Source organism: Aotus nancymaae, unplaced genomic scaffold (assembly GCF_030222135.1).
Source record: "Aotus nancymaae isolate 86718 unplaced genomic scaffold, 86718_ANA_hifiasm-v0.15.2.pri h1tg000046l, whole genome shotgun sequence".
Classification (NCBI taxonomy): Eukaryota; Metazoa; Chordata; class Mammalia; order Primates; family Aotidae; genus Aotus; species Aotus nancymaae.
Window position 1 is genome coordinate 24,913,477 of NW_026988460.1, and position 20,009 is coordinate 24,933,485.

Here is a 20,009-nt window from a genome sequence, read left to right on the forward strand (position 1 = left end):
TGCTACCTCATTTCTGAACAAAAGTACATGATGACTTGAATAGGCCAGATGCACAGTTCAGCCCTCGGAGCCCTAAGATCTGAGGTGACACTCCCTGCCAGCTGGGATGACTGGGAAGAGCTGGTCAGAACATAAAGCCAGATGAAGGGCTTTTTCTCCACCAAAGGGATTGGAATGAGAAGCGTGATGAAAAAATGTTTAAAGGCAAACAGGCAGCACAGAGGGTTGGACAGAGTGAACCAAACATGCCAGCGCAGTTTCTGCTGTGTCTGACACGGCACTAACTGCACCACTAACTGCGTCTAGGCTCTGTCTGCCCCAGGGAGGGGCCCCCTTGAGGGCTGCATGTCAAATTCACACCTGCGTCCAAGCCTGGCCTGGCACATGTGGTGCTGAGAGAGGTACTGAACAGGCCACTGCAGGCCTGCAGGGTGGTCACAGGCACCGGGAATACTGGGAGGCAGAAGGGTTCACCAAACACAGGACGCTTGGCCCTCCCTATGTGTTTAGTGTCAAATCAGACCCATGGCAGTGCTCATGTGGACAGTAGAAACCGGGACACTGGGGCAGGGCTTGGGGCACGGTGAGCCAGCTGAGACCTCACTCCAGGGACACCTCTCCCAAAAAGGTAAAAACATGGGCCCTTAAGAGACAAAGGACTGAGGCATCCTAACACAAAGCTATCCCTGACTTGGTGTTGGGGCAGAATCTGGGCCAGGGCTTTCTGAGCTGCACCTCCAGGAAACTGACCCTGGGCTTGTCTTCTCTGCAAAGAACCCGCACTGACCTTGGGCCCATAGCGACGCTTCAGCCTCTCCCTGATGAGAAGACCTTTGGTCAGCAGCTTCCAGTTCCCTAGAGCCCGTTTCTCCCTTTTCTGCAGGCAAAAACGAAGTAGGAGAAAAATGTTAAGCACTGACATTTTCAGGAAAAATAGTAAGATGGAAACTGGAACATAAAGACAGATATATACATGATTTTAAGTGAAGATATAGCCTCTCCTTCATACCAAGTCTCACTTCCAAAAAAACTGATCGGATTTACAAAGTGATATACTATACTTGAAAGCCACAAGAACAGACACCTTTTTAATCGTTACTGACTCCGAAATGTTTAGCGGGTGAGGTCTTCCAGAACCTGGACACAGGCGGTTCAAAACAGAGGCAGGTGTGGGCAGCAGGGGCAGTAGACCCTAGAGCCTGGACCTGGGCCCCTGAGGGACAGTGACAGTGACTCTGCAGGGTAGGCAGGAGCCTGCTGTAACCAGGGCTTGCTCCTTCGGGTGCCTGCCATGTCAGAGAGGGTTGGGAAGAGCCTGGGAGCACATGGACGCGGCCTGGGGAGGAAAGAGGCCACCTGCGGAGTGCTGCTTCCCACTTCTGCGGTTCCTCAGTCCTGCCTACGGACTTACCTCCTTCTCCTTCTTTTCAATGATCGCCTGTTCATTTTCCCAGGCAGTCAGGAGCACATCTTTGAATTCCTCGCAGACAATGTATCCGTCAGTCCTGTGGGGATACAATGCAATGTCAACCCTCCAGCCTGCGGCCTGCTCTGCCTCTCCTCCCGGTTTGCAGAAGACAGTGGGCCACATTTGAGCACCAGGGGTCCTGAAGGATGTCCTGGGTCAGCCAGTGTCCCATACCCCCCATGCAGAAGGCAAGCCTGTGGAAACTGGCACTGCCTCTTCCTCCCCAGATCCTGCCTAAAAAAGCTGGGGTGAAAGCCCCTGTCCAGCCTCGCCACCACAGAATAGAGCTCACTAACCAGGCAGCTGCCCAGAAAGGATGATGACTGTTTTTTGCTCACTAGCCTGTGAGCCCCTGAACCTGGGAAGAACATTTTAATCCAGCATTAGGATGCCAGTTTCATTGGCTCTATTGCCTCTGGAGGGAAGCCGGAATTGGTAAAGCAATGACTTTGGAAATCCAGTGTAACATCCTGAAAGTCAGAGCCATCAGGCCTCAACTCCCAGCAGCCCCATGCCAGCTTTCCATCCCGATCTCCGGAGCCACCCCTCCCTGTCCCTCTGTTTAGCCTCCATCAAAGGCCCCTCACGCACACAGGATGGGAGTAGCCGCCATGGAAATCAAAGCCAGTGATGGCCTGGACACAGTCGATGTCCAGCTTGCGGGCCACGCGGTGTAGATTAGGCAGGTTCAGCTGGACACAGCCAACAGGCATCATGCTGGGCAGGAAGAGGTACACATTCCCAAACTCATTCCGGGGCACCTGTGGTGGATGAGCACGTCAGGATGTGGCCAGCAGGGGAACAAAGCAGCCTGGTCCTGATCCCTTCTGATGATGCCCTCACCTTCCCATCCACGGCCACGGGGGGCTGATACTCCTCCGTCTGCCAGTAGCCAAACAGGCCCAGATCATTTTCATCCCGCAGCTGGGGCTGAGCAAGTCGGGCTTTCCGGGCACGGTTGGAATAGCCTTTCACCATCTGCACCAGAGGACATAGCCACAGTTTACAACAAAGGCGTCCAGTTCTTCAGCACTGGGCCAGGCACCACGCTCAGTGCTGCATGCCTCGTACCCGGTGAACCCCTCACAACACGCCTACTAGCTAGAGTGCTTTTTCTCCCCTTTTCTTACTATAAGCACTAGCTATGGAGCATTCTCTGTCCCAGGCACTATTGTCAGTGCCCTTCCCCTGCCTTTTTATTTTTTTTGAGACAGAGTCTCGCTCTGTTGCCCAGGCTGGAGTGCACTGGTGTGATCTCGGCTCACTGCAACCTCCACCTCCTGGGTTCAAGCAATTCTCATGCCTGTTTCCGAGTACCTGGGACTATAGGCACCTGCCACCATGCCCGGCTAATTTTTTTATTTTGGATAGAGACAGGGTTTCACCCTGTTGGCCAGGCTGGTCTGAAACTCCTGACCTCAAATGATCCACCTGCCTTGGCAGATACAGAAAGCCAAATACACAGAAGATTAGACTTAGGAACAAAATGGATTTAAAATATCTCATTAACACTAAAATATTTCCTACTGCTGAAATAATATTTTAGATATATTTGGATGTATATAAATGTTAAAATTCCATCTGTTTTTGTTTTTTAATTTACTACTAAAAAATTCAAATGTGTGGCTCACATTACATTTCGACTGCACAGCACTATGCTGCTTCTTTGACAGCAGCAGAAAGACAAGTGAGCCAGGGCAGAGAAAATCCTCAGCAGCCCTGCAGGCCTGGCCTGGGAGCATCACGCCCTCCAGCCTGCTGCTGGTAGTGACTGCGACCAGCAACTGCAGCCCTTCCCACTAAGCAGGGCCCCTCCACTCCCCATCCAGAGTCTTGCAACCCCCAAGGACTCCCGGGATCTGACGAGAAATAAATGGTCTCTGTGATCAGCCACTGTACTCTGCTGGTCGTACTGAGCTGTGTGTCCTGTGAATAGTCTCTGTGGGACCTTGCTCAGTTCATGTTCCTCAAGAGCAACTGACCTAATAGTGCCACAGCACAATGTGAAAGAGGCACTGGCTTTGCGGCAGGGCCTGGGATTCTCAACTGGGCTCTGCTCTGCCATTTTACTGTGTGGACTTGGACAAGTCACTTGTCCTGAGCTCCAGATGCCCATTTCTCATCTGTAAAATGGGCATCATAATGCCAATTCCTATGGCTTTTGAGAGGCAACAGAGATCACACACATGCAAAATGCTTGGTGAACTGAAAAACAGAAAGGCAATTTGACTGGAGAACATGCTGCTATAAAGCAGGGCTCTGACCTCCCAGAACCACCCAATAACTCAGTTCCAACCTGTAGAGCCTTTGAACTCACAACAGGAGTCTGAGGCCTGCTTTTTGGCCTAGATTTCTTTTGTGTTTTGGCAGGTCCATTTCTTACAAATGACTTATTAGTAAGACAATTTAAACGCTTGTCTCCTCAAACCCTGCTCAAGCTGGGAAAGTGAGACATTTCTGATCCAGATCCAGTGCAAGATCCTCATCACCATTCCTCTGACCCTGGCTCTCCCACTCAGCTACAGTCCTGCATCCCCACTCTCCGCAGGGACCCCCAGCTCCAGTTACCTTGTAGGGCACTTCTCCAAGCCTCACCACTCTTGCTTTCTTCAGCCACGTGTCCCTGGAGTGTAGAGTGTGCACACAATCCCTACAGAACCAACATGGAAAGACAAAGGCAAACTCAGTCCACAGCCCCACCACGGGAACGCAGGACAGTGGAGAGCGCGGTCCTGCAGGCTCCCTCCTCAGGCTCTGCCACCCTGGAGCAAGCCGGGCTCCTAGGGGACCCAGAGCAGCTGTGCTAGGCAAACAGCCTTGAATGTGGACTGCCTGTCTTTTGGGGAATATGTCCACTTACAAATTCTAATCTGCATGGAGTTACTCTGTAGCCTTCGTGCTTTGCCTCCACCACTCCTCCCCTCCATAGGTTTTCCTCTCCTCTGCTGTCCAGAGCCTGGTGAGAGCTCCCTCTGCAGCCTATCAGGATAGGGTAAAGACTGCTGTGTGCAGGGCAGTTACATTTGCTCTGCTATTAACACTATGCAGGGGAAGGAAGTGTCTAGAGTAGGGGGCAGTGAACCCAAAGGAAGGCTGTGTAGAAACCAATTATAATAAGCTACTAAGCTATCACACAATCAAGACACACGCACATGAAAGAGTCAAATGATTCCTGGAGGGCAAAGATCCTCTGGCTTCACTTTTCCTCCAGAGCTAAGACTGTACCAAAACCATGCAAATCTACCTTACAATGAGGCTCAACCCTTCCCTTGCCAAGCCACCAGTAATAAGGCATACCCATCTCGTTAGTTTGTACCCCTTCACTCTGTTCAGAAAGAGTGGTTCCACCAATGAGCAAGGGCACCCCATTTCTTCCTAGTGCAGGTTCAGGCCCTTACCCATAGGGCAGCCTGAGGCTGAATTTCAGCACAGCACAATGGATGGAGGTTGAATCTTGCCTGTGCCACTTCCTGGCTGGGAAATGTGGGCAAGTCACTTTACCTTCCTGAGTTTCAGTATAGATGGTCCCCAACACCAATGGTTTGATTCAAGAATTTTCATCTTTATGATGATGCAAAAGCAATATGCACTCGGGACGAACTGTACTTCAAGTACCCATACAACCATTCTCTTTTTCATTTTCAGTACAGTATTCAATAAATTACATGAGATATTGAAGACTTCATTATAGGCTTTGTGTTAGACGACTGTGCCCAACTGTAGGCTGTGTTCTCAGCATGTTTAAGGGAGGCTCAGCTAAGCTATGATTCATGCTTTATACAACATGAGTGAACCTTGAGGACTTTATGCTAAGTGAAATAAGCCATTCACAAAATGACCACAAATACCATATGATTCCACCTACAGCAGGTCCAATTAGGTTCGGCAGGTTAGGTATGTTAAATGCATTCTCAACTTAGGATATTTTCAGCTTCCGATGGGTTTATAGGGCTCCAACTTCATCCTAAGTCAAGGAGCATCTGTGTCCTCACCTATCAACTAGGGACAATGAACTCTGTCTTTTCTACTGCACATGGTTGCTAGGAGGACCAAATGTTTCCTGAGTGCCAGAGCAGCACTTCTGCCAGCAGCATCAACCTGCCAGAGTGGGAAGCTCCACTCTTGCTCCCACTGGGGACAGAACATCTTTGCCCAGAGGAGTGATTATGTCATGGTCTCGGTCTTCAGACAGGAGCGAGTAGAAAAGGTGTCTTAGGGGTTGACAGGTAGGCAGTATCTGAACATCTTCCTAAGGAAAACAGCAGGGAAATGGACATAGTCCTCTCAGCATAAATGTGAACTTCTAACCACTTCATACCCGTTACAATGGCTATTACCAAAACACAGAAAGTAACAAGTGTCAATGAGGATGTGGGGAAAGTGGAGACCTTGTGGACTGTTGGTGAAAATGTAAAATGGTGTAGCTGCTGTGGAAATGGTAAGATGGTTCCTAAAAAAAATTATGGGAATTACCATCTGGCCTAGTAATTCTACTGGGTATAGGAAAAAAAAAAAAAAAAAAATTGAAAGCAGATTCTTGAAGAGCTATCTGCACACCCAGCTTCACAGCAGCACAATTCACAATAGCCAAAAGGTGGAGACAAGCCAAGTGCCCATCAATAGATGAAGGCATAAGCAAAATATAGTACGCTCACACAGTGGAATATTAGCCTAAAAGGAAATTCTGACCCATGCTACATACAATATGGATGAACCCTGAGGACATTACGCTAAGTGAAATAAGCCAGTCACAATATGATTATAAATACCACGATTCCACCTACATAGGTTCCTATAGTAGGCACACTCAGAGACAGAAAGGAGAATGGTAAGTGCAGGGCTGGAGAAGGGGAATGGGGAGTTTTTGATGGGGATGGAGTTTCGGTTTGGGAAGAGAAAAAGAAATCTGGAGTTGGATGGTGGTGATGGTTGGATGACAGTGTGAATGTGCTTAATGCTATAGGGCATACACTTAAAAAATGGTATAAAATGTTACAACTTCAAAAAAAATGGTTAAGATGGTAAATTTTATGTTATATATATTTTACCATGATAAAAAATAAATCAATAAACATGAACCTCTAATAATTCCTTCTATCACTGACATGGTGCCTCTGGAAGACACCAGCATGCTCTTCCCAACAGGCTTTCTTTCTCCCAACTACCATACATACCCACAAGAGGAAGCCTGTATCAGGGTAGCCCAGGCCCCCTACTGCCTTTGACTGCTGGGTGCTAACAACCCACAACAGCAAAGCCCTGTCCCTGCCCAGGGCACCATGCCCCCTGACATTAAACAGAAAGCTCCAAGACAGGGCAAAGCCCTGAACAGAGGGTATGTCTCCCATGGGGGGCTGACAAGCAGGAAGTCATTCCCAGAGGGAGGGCTCAAATCACCCACTCTCATGTGGGTTTCCCTTACGTTTCCTTTTTCTCTTTCTTTTCTGTACCTTCCTGTTTTCTCATTTATTAAGAACATCTCCTATTTCTTGGTCTTGCACATCCCATGTCTTTTAAAATCATTTCTTTTATTTGCTTTTTATTCCTATTTCTCAAAATTCCTGTTTCGATTTTTTTCTTACCTCAAAATTGTATTAATATTTTTCAGTTTTAATTATATATATATTTTATTCAGTTTTTACTCTTATTCCACTTTTTTTTTTTTTTAGCTTTTTTACTGTGGTATAAAATACAGTAACATAAAATACACCATTTTAACCATTTTTAAGCGTGCAGTTCAGTGGCATTAGGTCCATTTACAACGTTGTCCCACCATTATCACCATCCATTTCCAGAACTTTTTTCATCCCAACAGGGCTCTGTACCCACGAAAAATCCACTCACTTTTAACTTTCATAATCAAATCCCTTATTCCTTCCTTTTGTATGCTTTTATTTGTGGGGTGTGTTTTTTATTGCCCTATTTTAAATTTTTTCCTACTTTGTGTTTTCTTTCCCTTGTAACTGTTTTTCCCCTGCCATTCTTTTAATCCCTGTTTTAATTTTCAAATTTTCATCTCTCCTACTCATCACACATACACAGCACACACACACTGGCTCATCCTGAGAACACTGTCCAGTCACAGCGCTCCCAAGAGCAACCTTGCCCAGGAAGAAGGCTGCTAATCCCACACCATCAGGAAGCCTGAGGCCAACCAGGCTGCCTCACGCACCTGGAGTAGATTGCTTCTCCACGACAATACCCAAGGATGGCAGCTGTCTCGGGATAGATGGCCTCATATTTCAGGAGATGCCGCTTCAGGGCATACAGCGGGTGGTTCTTATATAAGCCAATGGCAGTGGGCAAAGGCTGGTCCATGTGTTTTGCCTGAAACTGCAAAGGCCAGACAGACAATATTGAGCATGTTATTTAGAAGAGGAAATGAAGTTTGAGGGAGATGATCCTTAGACTAACTTGTTTGGACAACAGATGGTGGAGCTGAGGTTTCATGAACACTAATGATTCTGTAACATCACATCTATAGCTCCAGCCATAATGTTTAAGTTATAGATCAAAAGCTATAAAAGAATTAAATAAATCTGTGGCTTGTGGCAACTTGAAAAAGTCGTCTAATCTATTTGAATGCTTAGATGCCTTACCCAGCCCTAGCAGATCAGTGCCTGCTCTGTTAAAGGTCTGCAAGGAAGAAAAACACAGTGCTCTTCGGTAAGAAGGTCTTATCTCAAAGTGACAATCCTCTTCCAGAGCACAAGTTTACCTGCCTGCTCTCACAGGAAATTGAGAGGAGCGGTTCTCACCCTGCAACTTTTCTCTTGGTCCACTCTGACAGTGTTCTCTCTGCCCTATCGACTGCTGATTTCTCAGTAGGCAGTTCCACTGCTGTAAGTCACCCTGTTCACCAGGCTCTCTTAGGCTTGCACTTGGCATCTCTTCAAAAACCCCAACCGACTAGTTAAGGACTGGCATTGTGGAATTGCTGAGAGTAGGAGAGGATGCTGCACATTCAGCTTCCATTGAGCTTTAGGTAGGTTAGTTGCAACACCATCTGCCTAATTCCCACTTAACCCGTCATTACTAAGTAAAATGAACCAAGAACGCTCCTGGAGCAAACTCTCAATATGGAATGCATTGCACTCCTATAGGAAATGATGAATACATCTGTACTTTACCTATACTGAGTGACTAGAAATAACCCTGCGACAAATCTGGGCATGTTCCTGTGTAGAAGGCAAGCTCCAACCCACACCATCGTAACTGTACAGACAGGCAGCTCAGGCCCTCTTCCTGGTGTCAGTGCTGGTCCTAAGACCGAGTGACATAGCTGTGTTATGATCTAGAAGTCTTTGCCTCCTAGTCTGCCTTCTCAACAGACTGAAGATATTGTCTCATCCTAAGATGCCTCTTTCCCAGGAGGTGAGTGTTCTACGTGTAAGGGATGTTTGCACATGCATCTCTATATGCACGCATCATGGGGAAGTGGGGGAGAATACATCCATGCGTCATTCCTTCTTTCACTCAGTCTGAGTTATATTGCTTGCGTAAATTATTTTAAAGCTCCAAATGTATAACTGGGCAATAACTGAAAGTATACAGGCTCCAAAGGCACACAGACCTGGGCACAAACACCAGGGCAGTTCATCTCTCAACTCCACAACTTTGTACATTAAAATCAAGGCAACAACTTCTCCAGCTTTATAGTGCTGTAACAATTAAATGAGACAACACACTAAAAATACTCAACATAGTTCTGGGCATATATAAGGTGCTCAAAAATGGGAATAATTTCAATAACCTGACTTGGTCTTTTCAATAACCCCTATCGGCCAAGCCTTACCTCCATGTCTTCTTTCTTCTCCCTGTCCAAAAACGGGCTCTGGTATGGTCTCAAGGTCTCAGCCCACCACTCAGCATCAACCCGGCACTTGCGGGTCACTGTCATCCAGGCTGGGTCGTACCTCTGTGTGACATCTCGGACCCAGCCGTCACTGTCAATGCCCACCACATAGGTCATGGGCTTGGTGGCATACCTATAACAGGTCAGAGGCTGGCCCACCACGCCGTGCACACAGTCCACACATATCCACTTTTCCTCCTGCTCACAGAACACCTCTAGCCACTGGTCTACACCAGGTAGGCTCCTTTCTTCTGCCTTCTCACCATCACTGGACATTTTCTTGCCTCTTTTACTACTTGAAGAACTTGAGGATGCCGCTGGCAAGCTTGGGTCCTCATGATGGCTCCCACGTTGGGTCTTGGAGGCACTCTTGGACCCAGCCTTTGTCCTCTGAGGAGCGGGGGCCTTCCTCTGCTTTGGAGGGCCAGGCTCGGAATCTTCATTAGAGGGATCAGAGGCTTCTCCACTGGAGAGCTCAAAATCAGAGCCACTGCCAGCCTCATCACTCCCACTCTCCTCTTTATAAGACACCCTAGAGGCCACCCGCCGCTCCCGGCCATGTGGACGTCGCTGGGTTGCCTCCTCCTGCTTGCCTCGCAGGCCCTCATCTTCCTCACTGGAGGAGGGCTTGCTCCGTTTCTTTCTGTCTGCCTTGTTCTTCCCTTTGGCACTTGGCTTGCAGGTGCCCTTAGCAAAGGTTTCCTCTTGTTTGGTTCCTTTGCTGGTCTTTGGCTTGGTGTAGTTTTCTAGAACTTGGCTGGAAGATTCCGAAGAGCCTCCAGGATCCACAGTCAATTTCTTCTTGGAAGGTTTCTTTCCCTTAAAGAAAGTAAGAAATTTTGCTTTTTTTCCTCTCTCTTTTCTAATGATACAAAAGAAATAATATAGTCTAATAGGGTTAAGTTGCTAGCTAGAGAACCAATACATCAAGATGTGGCCAGCTCAGACAGTGATCAACTGGCTATCCTTCAGGGTTGTATGCATATATGGGCTAAAATCTGTAGCATCTTAGATAAAGGCACAGTATAATTCTTTTCACCCTAACCGTAAAGAGAAAAGAACACAGATTTGGAAACAGCCAAACCTGAGTTTGAATTGCAGTTCTAGCTCTTGCTGGTTATGTAAATTAGGTAAATTACTTAACCTCTGAGTTTCAGCTTCCCCAGTAGTATTACTACCCACCTTGCACATATGCGTTTTGCAAACAAATACTTATGGACTTAATATAGCTGTAGTTTTAAGAATACAGATGTTATGAAAATCAGCTTCTAGACCACCAGCCTTCAGATAATGCCAATATCCCAATGAGTACAGCATTTAGCTTCTCAAAGCTAACCCAGAACACCTCAAAACTCACAGTGCTTCACTTATCAGCACCCCATGGTGTGAGTGAGGACAGGCACCGTTCCACCCAATTTACAGAAAAGAAACAAAAGCAGCAGTGGGCCGAGACCTCTCACAGGCCACTCCGCACACATGAAGCTATGAAGCTCAGGTTACTAGATACCCACTCACGTACCCAAGTCTTCCCTAACACAGGGTATATGTGCAAAGCTCAAAAGAATGCACACTCTATGAACACCAGCTCTTAAACATAGAATATTGATCAACTGTTTTAAGTGTGACAATTTGTCCTGTCAACTGCCCCTCTTCTCTAGCAGCCCTGAGCACCTCACCTTTGCTATTGCTGACTTCAGAGGAATTGGCTGTAGAGACAATACCAGCCGGGTCAGGAGCTGCAGAGCCCGGAGAATCAGTAAGAATATCTATGATGAAAAAGAAGAACACAGTTATCCTGAGAAAGTAATTGAAGATGTAATGAGTTCAATGTTGTTTGTTATGGTGCTTATTCAAGACAGGGAAAAGCTGGAAATAGCCAGGCTGTCTAACAGTAGACGACAGAAACTCTCAACACGGTTAACGATGACGCACAGGTTTATCTTCATAGAATAACAGGAACATGCTTGTCATATATTAAAGGAAAATAGAAGTTTTCCTTTAAAAAGTATGATGTGATTACATTTTTATAAGAAAAAATAGGTAAGTAGAAATTTAGACATACATGTATATTTGAAAAAGGATCCATATACTGGGTTATGGGTGTTAACAGGATTTTTTTCTCTGCTTACCTATCTTCTGATAGTTCTGTAACGATATGTATTGTGTTTATGACTAAAATAATAAAACGCAATACCACTTTGGGAAGAAAAAGTAGAAAATATCATTATCACCAAATCACCTAAGTCTGTTCCCTGTTTTCCATTTTTCCTCACATTGAATTTTTAACTGAGGCTGCAGCTCTGAACACTGTTAACCTGGAAGTCTGGGAGCCCCTCGGGGGACTTGACCTCCAACAGCAACAGTGATAATGTACTCGGGCAGGGCCTTCCCACACAAGTCTCCAGGTCCCAGCGTCTCTCCTCAATTACTGTCACAGCCTCGGGAGAAAGTCAGGTGTGGGGAGCCATGTTATAGTGAGATAAATGATTGCTTTTGTCTTGTTTCTTTTCTTTCTTTTGTTTTTTTGAAACAAGAGTCTTGCCCTGTCACCCAAGCTGGAGTGCAATGGTGTGATCTTGGGTCACTGCAACCTCCGCCTCCCGGGTCCAAGCGATTCTCCTGCCTCAGCCTCCTAAGTAGTTGGGACTACAGGCACACGCCACCACGCCCAGCTAATTTTTTGTAACTTAAGTAGAGACGGGGTTTCACCATGTTGGCCAGAACTCATAACCTCATGATCTACCTGCCTCAGCCTCCCAAAGTGCCGGGATTATAGGCGTGAGCCACCACACCCAGCCACTTTTGCCCTGTTTCTTCTGCAGCTAGAAATTTCCAAAGTGTCAAGGTCATGAAAGACAGGGAACGACCAAAACATTGTCACACACTGGAGGAGACTAAGGAGACATGATGACTAAATGCAAACTAGTATCATGGAATAGAGAAAGGGTATCAGTGGGAAAACTTGGAAAATCCAAATAATGTCTGTAGTTTAGCTGATAGCATGGTACCAGTATTCATTTCTCAGTTTTTTATTGTACAGCATGGCACAGAAGCACAGGTCCAGAAGTCTGGATAACTAAGTGTTTACCACTAGCTGAGTAACTTCCCTAAACCTGGATTCCTGCATCTAGAATAATCCCTGCCTTACCTTCCTCACAGGATTCTAAAGAGGATAAGATAATGTAGGGAAGAAGACTCTGGAAATAGTCTAGTGCTACCCAAGCGTACACAGTCACCACCTTTAACAAGACATCTATCAATGTACATTAATGAGGAAAAAAATCAGGTTACAGGCCGGGAGCGGTGGCTCACGCCTGTAATCCCAGCACTTTGGGAGGCCGAGGCGGGTGGATCACGAGGTCAAGAGATCGAGACCATCCTGGTCAACATGGTGAAACCCCGTCTCTACTAAAAATACAAAAAATTAGCTGGGCATGGTGGTGCGTGCCCGTAATCCCAGCTACTCAGGAGATTGAGGCAGGAAGAATTGCCTGAACCCAGGAGGCAGAGGTTGCGGTGAGCCAAGATCGTGCCATTGCACTCCAGCCTGGGTAACAAGAGCGAAACTCCGTCTCAAAAAAAAAAAAAAAAAAAAAAAAAAAAAAATCAGGTTACAGAATTGTATGATCCCTACTAATTAGATTATGTAGAGAAAATGGACAAAACTCCAGAAAGATACACACGACCAAACCTGACTAAAGAAGGAATGGAAAATCTGAAAAGATCTGTAACAACAGATGGATTCAGAAATCAAAAACCTCCCAACAATGAAATGTCTAGGACCAGATGACCTCACTGGTGAATTCTAGCAAACAGTTCAAGGGGAATTTACCCTAATCTTTCTCAAACTCTTCCAAACATTAGAATAAGAAACATTTTTTCACTCGTTCTATGAGGCAAGCATTAGCCTGACACCAAGGCCAGATAAAGATATCACAAGAAAATAAACCAATTTATGAATACAGATGCACAAATCCTCAACAAAATACTAACAAACAAACTGAACAACATATTAAAAGGGTTATACAACATTGACCAAGTGGGACTTATCCTAGGAATGCAAGGGTGGTTCAACATAAGAAAAATCAATTAAATATACTTTAATAGAATGAAGAAAAGAAAATCCAGAGGATCATTTCAACTAACACAGAAAAACACATCTGAGACAATCCAACAGGCTTTCATGATAAAAAACACATTCAGAACACTAGGAATAGAAGGGAACTAAGTCAACATGATGAAGAGCATTTATGAAAACCCAGAGCTAGTGTGATACTTAATGGTGAAAGATTAAAAGCTTTCCCCACTAATTATCAGGAACAAAACAAGGATGCCTGTTGTCACCACCATTATTCAACATTGTACTTGAAGTCCTAGCCAGAGCAATTAGGCAAGAAAAAGACACAACAGGCATGCAAACTGAACAGGAAGAAGTAAAATGATCTACTCACAGATGGCATCATTGTAAACATAGAAAATTTCAGAGAATGCACAAGAAAGCTAGTAGAGCTAATAAATGAATTCAGCAAAGCTACAGGGTACAAGATCAACACAAAAAAATCAGTTGTGTTTCTATACATTTGCAATTAACAATCTAAAAGAGAAATTCAGAAAACAATGCTATTTCCAATAATATCAAGAAGAATAAAGTACCTAGGAAAAAATTTAATCAATGTGAAAGATGTGTACACTGAAAACTACAAAATATACCTGAAAGAAATTAAAGACAAAAATAAAAGGAGAGGCATCCATGCATATGGACTGGACGCGCTAATAGTAACCAGATGGCAATGCTACCCAAATTAATCTACAGATTCAGGGCAGTCCTATCAAAATTCCAACACTTTTTTCACAGAAATGGAGAACAGATTATCAAATTCATATGGAATTCCAAGAGGCCCTAGATAGCCAAGCATACTGTAAATCAACAAAGTTACATTGAGGCTTCCTGATTTCAAAACTTACTACAAAGCTATAGAAATCAAAACAGCATGACTATAACAAAACACCAGAAACTAACCAAGTGTTGGCAAAGATTTGGAATCCTTCTTCATTGTTGGTGGGAATGTAAAATGGTAGAGTAACTATATGTGGGTTACCCCCAATCTGGGCACCGAGGAAGGAGAGCTAAGCAGATCCCTGGCACAATTAGTGCCTGAAGAATATCTTAGTTTATAGTGTTACTACTCAGTTATTTCCTTTATATAATCCTTTATATATAAACATGTATTAGTTTATAGTCAGAATAATTAGTGCCTGAAGAATATTTTATTACTCAGTTATTCCCATATATATATATAATTATATCTTAGTTCATAGTCAGAGGAATGCCTAGAGCAGACATGGTACAGAGCATGAATTAAGGAATAAGCAGCTATACAGATATAAAATCTTATCTTGCTTATAGTCGGAGGAATGTTTGGGGTAGACTCAGTGCAGATCATGATTTAAGGGAAAAACAGCTATACCAAGACAAGAATTTGCGTTCCAGGCGGCAGCATTCAGTATCATAAAGATACCCACTGTATGGCAGGCTTGGAGCAAGTCACTCCTCCAGAAAAGGAGGTGCAGTATCTTGCATCCAGTTCTTGTGGAAAGCTGGCCTCAAGTGGGCAAGCCTGCGAGCGTCCGAGAGCTTAAAACCCCTCTGGTATAATCGCGCCTTGGTGGCTGTATAACCTGTCAAATCTCTAGCTACTGTGTTGACTCAAAGTATCCTCTTATAGAAATCACTAGAAGCTGCCAGCAGGTGGCAGTAAACCCTATCAGCTCTGTTGCTGCTGTATTAATTCAAAGCATTCTTGTACAGAAATTCTTAGAAGTTGCCTGCCTCTAGATAAGAAATGTTGCACACTGCAACCTCTTCACTGTGCACAGCCCACCTTCTTGCCTCAGTAACCTAATGGGCATGGACCCCTTGCTGCACATGGCCCATGTCCTTGCCTCAGTGACCTAATGGGGGTAGACCCTTTGCTTATCGCACACGATTGTCTTGACCCTGTCACTGTTCTTAAGATGACCTCACTCACTACATTGCCCCCTAACCTATACCCAATAAACACAGATGCTCCTGGCTGTTCTGGGCTTCGCCTGTCTCCACTTGTAAGTGGCGTGGCCCGCTGAGCCCAGCTGTCTTTTTCAGTACTTCTGTGTCTTTTTATTTCTTAGATCCTGCACCTCAGCACAGCAATAGGGGACACCCCACGACCCTATAGGGCTTGACCCTACGCTGTAGAAAACAGTTTGGTGGTTCCTTAAAAAGTTAAACATAAAATATATTACAGGACCTAACAATTTCAATCCTAGGTATATACCCAAAAGAACTGAAAACAGGGTATGTAAATAAATATATATACATACATTAACAACACTCTTAACAACAGCCACAAGGTGGAAACTAACTGATGTCCACCAATGGATAAATGCATAAAGAAAATCTATATACATGTAATGGAATATTATTCAGCCATAAATAATGAAATACTGATACATGGCTAAAATGCAGATGAATCTTGAAAATATTACGCTAAGCAAAAGACAGAAAAGGTGACACAGTGTATGATTTCTTTTTTACTAAATATCCTGAATAGGTAAATGCACAGACACACATGGCAGATTGGTGATTGCCATGAGCAGGGACGGGGAGTAACAATGGGGTGATTAATGGGTACATATAGTGTTTCCCTTGGGAGTGACAAAAATGTTTTGGAAATAGAGGTGGTAGTTGCACAACACTGTAAATGTACTAACTGGTCACTGAATTTTACCCCCTCTTAAAAAGCTGTATGATCCCATTTTGCTTAAAAAAACAAAACAAATACCTATATACACAAATACACAGGAACAAAGTCTGGGAGGACAATACTAAAATATTAATGAGTTACCAGCCTGGCCAACAGGGTGAAACCCCATCTCTACTAAAAATACAAAAATCAGCCAGGCGTGGTGGGGCACACCTGTAATCCCAGCTACTTGGGAGGCGGAGGCAGAAGAATCACTTGAACCCGGGATGCGGAGGTTGCAGTGAGCAGAGATTGCACCACTAAATTCCAGGCTAGGTGGCAGAGAGAGAATGACTAAAAAAAAAAAATTAATTATTTTCTCTGGGCAGCAACATTATAACATAATTATCAGCCTTGCCAAATATCTTACACTTTTTAAAGCCAACATGGAAGAAGAAAACTAAAGATGTCAACCATTTGGCCTCTACAGGTATGAAAAATCTGGTCTTTTTCTCTCAAAAGAGAATCTGGGACTCCCAGACAGAACTGTATGGATTAACAGGAATCTTCTAGGGATAAAACCACATTTCCATCTCTGTTTTTGTCTTATTCAGACAGAGCCTTACCTACAGATACCTGTAGACATTTGATAAAGCCTGCCTATCCCTGGAGCACTTTGCCACCATGATTCCTTTTCATGTACAGAACCCTCCCCACTGCACAGTTGCCTGCCAGTGTCATCACCCAAATGTAAGGCACAAAAACACATTCTCAAGGACTTCGGCATCCAATTTGAAAAAAATTTTCTTGAGACTTTTGAAGACAAGGAATAACTAATGGAAATATTTCTAGCACATATGACCAAAAATTATGGGCTTTTTTGTAGTCCAGGACTCTAGGTGATAGGAAAGAAAGAATGTAGACCTTCCACTCAGACTTGGATCTCAATCTCGATTCTCAGGCTCACTATGAAAAAGACCTTAGGGGCATCCCGTAGCTATTCTGAGCTTCAGCAGCTATCAAGGTCATTAAGAGGACTGAATAAGGTATTGTCAGTAATACACCTGGAATGGCATCTGGCACATCACTGCCATCATCATTAGTTAACGGTACTGATAAAAAACAGTGCTCCGAGAGGAATGACTTACATGGACCAATTCCTCATCATCTCGAGCAGAGTAAATAGCAAATCTCCTTTCCAATGTAGTCTGCAGGTTATCTTGTTCACTGGCTGAAAGATCTGCATTAACTGTAAATGTTCCAATGAACCTAGAGAGAAAGCAGGCATTCCTTGTGTCAGAGGTCAGGGCAAAGGAGAATTTTCATTCTTTTACAGCCAAGAAAATCAAAAGAGGGAGTGAATCATGAAACCCGCCTGCCTCTGTCCTACTTTCTCCAGCCTATCTGGCTAACTCCTATCATCACTGCAGACCCAGCTCAGACTTTACCTCCTTGGGGAGCCTTCCCAGATTTCCCAGCTGAGAAAAGCGCCCCTGCTCTGTGAGCCTGCAGTCCCCAGAACACTCCTTCCAGGGCACTCCTCATGTCACCCTGTAATTACCTGGTATATGTTTGTCTCCTCACCAGTCTAGGAGCTCTACCAGCGTAGGATCATGCCTAGCATTTCCCTATCTTCAATGCTGTGCCCACCACCTGATACATAGTTACCACCTCAGGTCTGTGGAAGTGACCTGAACCCAGCCTCTGAGAGAAACACAAATCCTACACTCGGCAGCTCTGCAGGACAGGCGGAGGGCCTTACCACTTCACCAGGTTTGAGAGGTAGTAGGTGTCCACATCTCGAGGCAGCACTCTGGTAAAGCGGGATGGGACGATGGAGAGGCCAATAGCATGCAAATCTGGCTGGCTGCAGATGTTATTTCGATAGAAGCCATTTGCTAGCAGGCAGAGAAGGTGAACCTGTGAAGAGGAAAGGAGGAAGGGCAGCATGGAAGGAAGGCCAGAGATCAGGAGAATTTTTTACTGCCAAAGTCAAGACATCCTGTGGGCAAGAAATATGTGTTGCCATTTCTAAGTATAAAAAAGTGAAAATACTAGTATTGGTCACTTCCCAAGCCTGTCTTTCACCCTCTCTTCTTCTCTATGTATACTCACTCCTTCAAAGGAATCATCAAAACTCAACGTTTCAATATACAAACTGCTTTGTTTTCCAAGAGGTCTTGTCTTTTAGAGATACATACTGAAAGATTTCTGGATGAAATGCTGCCACATCTGGGGTTTGCTCCCCGAGATCAGAAGGCAAGGCAAATAGGGTGGAGCTGGGAGACTGCTAGGAACCTGTGGAAGCCGGTGGCAGGATACTGCTCACTGGACTCACTGGGCTGCTCTCGCCACCTCTCTGTGTGTTTGAGCCCAACCTTCTCTGTCACAGGCTCCACGTCTCCGCCCCTCCTCTGATCCCAAACTCCATGCTTCATCCACCTACTGAAATGATTATGTGGCCTCTTACCCTCCTTCCACACACAGCTTTGCATCATTTTCCCTTCAAGATTGGCTTCCTCCTCCCCCAGTGACAGACTCCCTATTTTCATCAATAGTGCTGCCTCTCTCCCCTCCCTGGGCTTCAAACCTGGGAGTCATCTTCCCTTTCTTTCATCTCCAGCACCCACCAAGAGGTGAAAGGCACACAGCTATCCCACTTCGTGCCCTCGGCCTGAGGGGGCTGGGGGGCAGCCCCTCTCTAACCTCATTACCATCCTTGTACCTCTAGATTTCTGCAGCAGCTGCACACTAAGCATCGCCCCCATCCCATTACTAATCCTCTCTGGCAGCCCACCATCCATCAGAGGGAAACTGAACCCCCCGACACCTACACACTCCACACACACGCAGGTAAGCTGGGCGTCTCACCATCCCTCCACAACTTCGCTGGTCTTCAACTCTTTCTTCTCTACTTGGCTCTAATCCTTTCTCCTACATAAAGCCTTCCCTAGCTCCACAGAGCCATACTGATCTCTCTTACTGTTCCAGGCATAGTCTTGAGTTTCTCGGTTTGGAAGTCCTTGTTCCATCTAGAGATCATACTCCTTAACTGCAGGAAATAAGCTTTATCCAAGTCTCTATCCCCACCATGCCAAGCACCTTGCTAGGTGTGTACAGGTGTTCAATAACTATCAGCTAAAGTCAAAAGCCAGTGCCTGCAGCTGGGATTAGAACTAATGATATTAAATGGTTGAAAGGAGAGATGGAAAGCAAGTACCTGTTATTTAGCCTCTGCTGCATGCCAGGCATTGTGCCGCAAGTTACCTTACCTATAATACACAACCACCCTCCAAGGCAGACACTATTACTACCCCGACTTCCCAGATAAGGACACAAAGGCTCAGAGAGGGTAAGAAACCTGCCAAGGCCACAGCAAAGTCAGAAATAAAGCCTCAGTGAACACAAGCTCTTTCTACCCATGAGAAACACTGTCCCTCCTCACCATTCCTAGCCCTTACCTTACCTTATGTGTGTCCTCGTGGACCTCTTTATTGAAACGTTTCATCGCCCTCCGAAGATATGTCTCAAACTCCATTTTTATCTTTTCGCTGCAACACATAGTGAAACATCTGGGAATGAAGTGGGAAATTGAAACCAGACCCCACTCCCCCAGGCAATTCCTTCTCCTCAGATGACAGTGAATCACTCCCTGTTTCCCGACACAAGGCTGTGCTACTCAAGTCCGTCTGCAAGCCAGCTACTTCCTGCAGACTCTTCTGCTCCTTGTCACCCGCAAACCTTAGCCTGGGACATTCTCTACGCAGACGGCCCTCCTCTCAACCAGCAGCAGATCACACCTCACCCACATACCTCAAAGCTCACTTCTTCAAGAATTCTTCTCTGGCTGTCCAACTCTTCCAACTACTGACTCCCTCCTTAGCAACTACTACCTTTATTAAGGTTAAATTAACACACAGTCATTTACATGACACTGCTCTAGTGTAAAACCTCTTTCAGTCTG

General features: G+C 45.2%; 1 protein-coding gene across 3 annotated transcripts in view; it reads right to left on the reverse strand.

The window, feature by feature from the left end:
• Positions 1-20,009, reverse strand: part of XPC (XPC complex subunit, DNA damage recognition and repair factor) — a 39,146-nt gene that overhangs the window by 8,081 nt on the left and 11,056 nt on the right. For all 3 annotated transcript variants that reach the window (XM_012472539.3, XM_012472534.3, XM_012472555.2), the window contains exons 5-15: positions 19,512-19,596; positions 17,808-17,965; positions 17,194-17,314; positions 11,000-11,089; positions 9,264-10,142; positions 7,641-7,801; positions 4,037-4,118; positions 2,312-2,446; positions 2,060-2,229; positions 1,412-1,505; positions 788-877 (exon numbers count right to left, since the gene is read on the reverse strand). In XM_012472539.3, the coding sequence (XP_012327962.2) occupies positions 788-877; positions 1,412-1,505; positions 2,060-2,229; positions 2,312-2,446; positions 4,037-4,118; positions 7,641-7,801; positions 9,264-10,142; positions 11,000-11,089; positions 17,194-17,314; positions 17,808-17,965; positions 19,512-19,596 (2,065 nt within the window). The remainder of the gene's footprint in view (positions 1-787; positions 878-1,411; positions 1,506-2,059; positions 2,230-2,311; positions 2,447-4,036; positions 4,119-7,640; positions 7,802-9,263; positions 10,143-10,999; positions 11,090-17,193; positions 17,315-17,807; positions 17,966-19,511; positions 19,597-20,009) is intronic.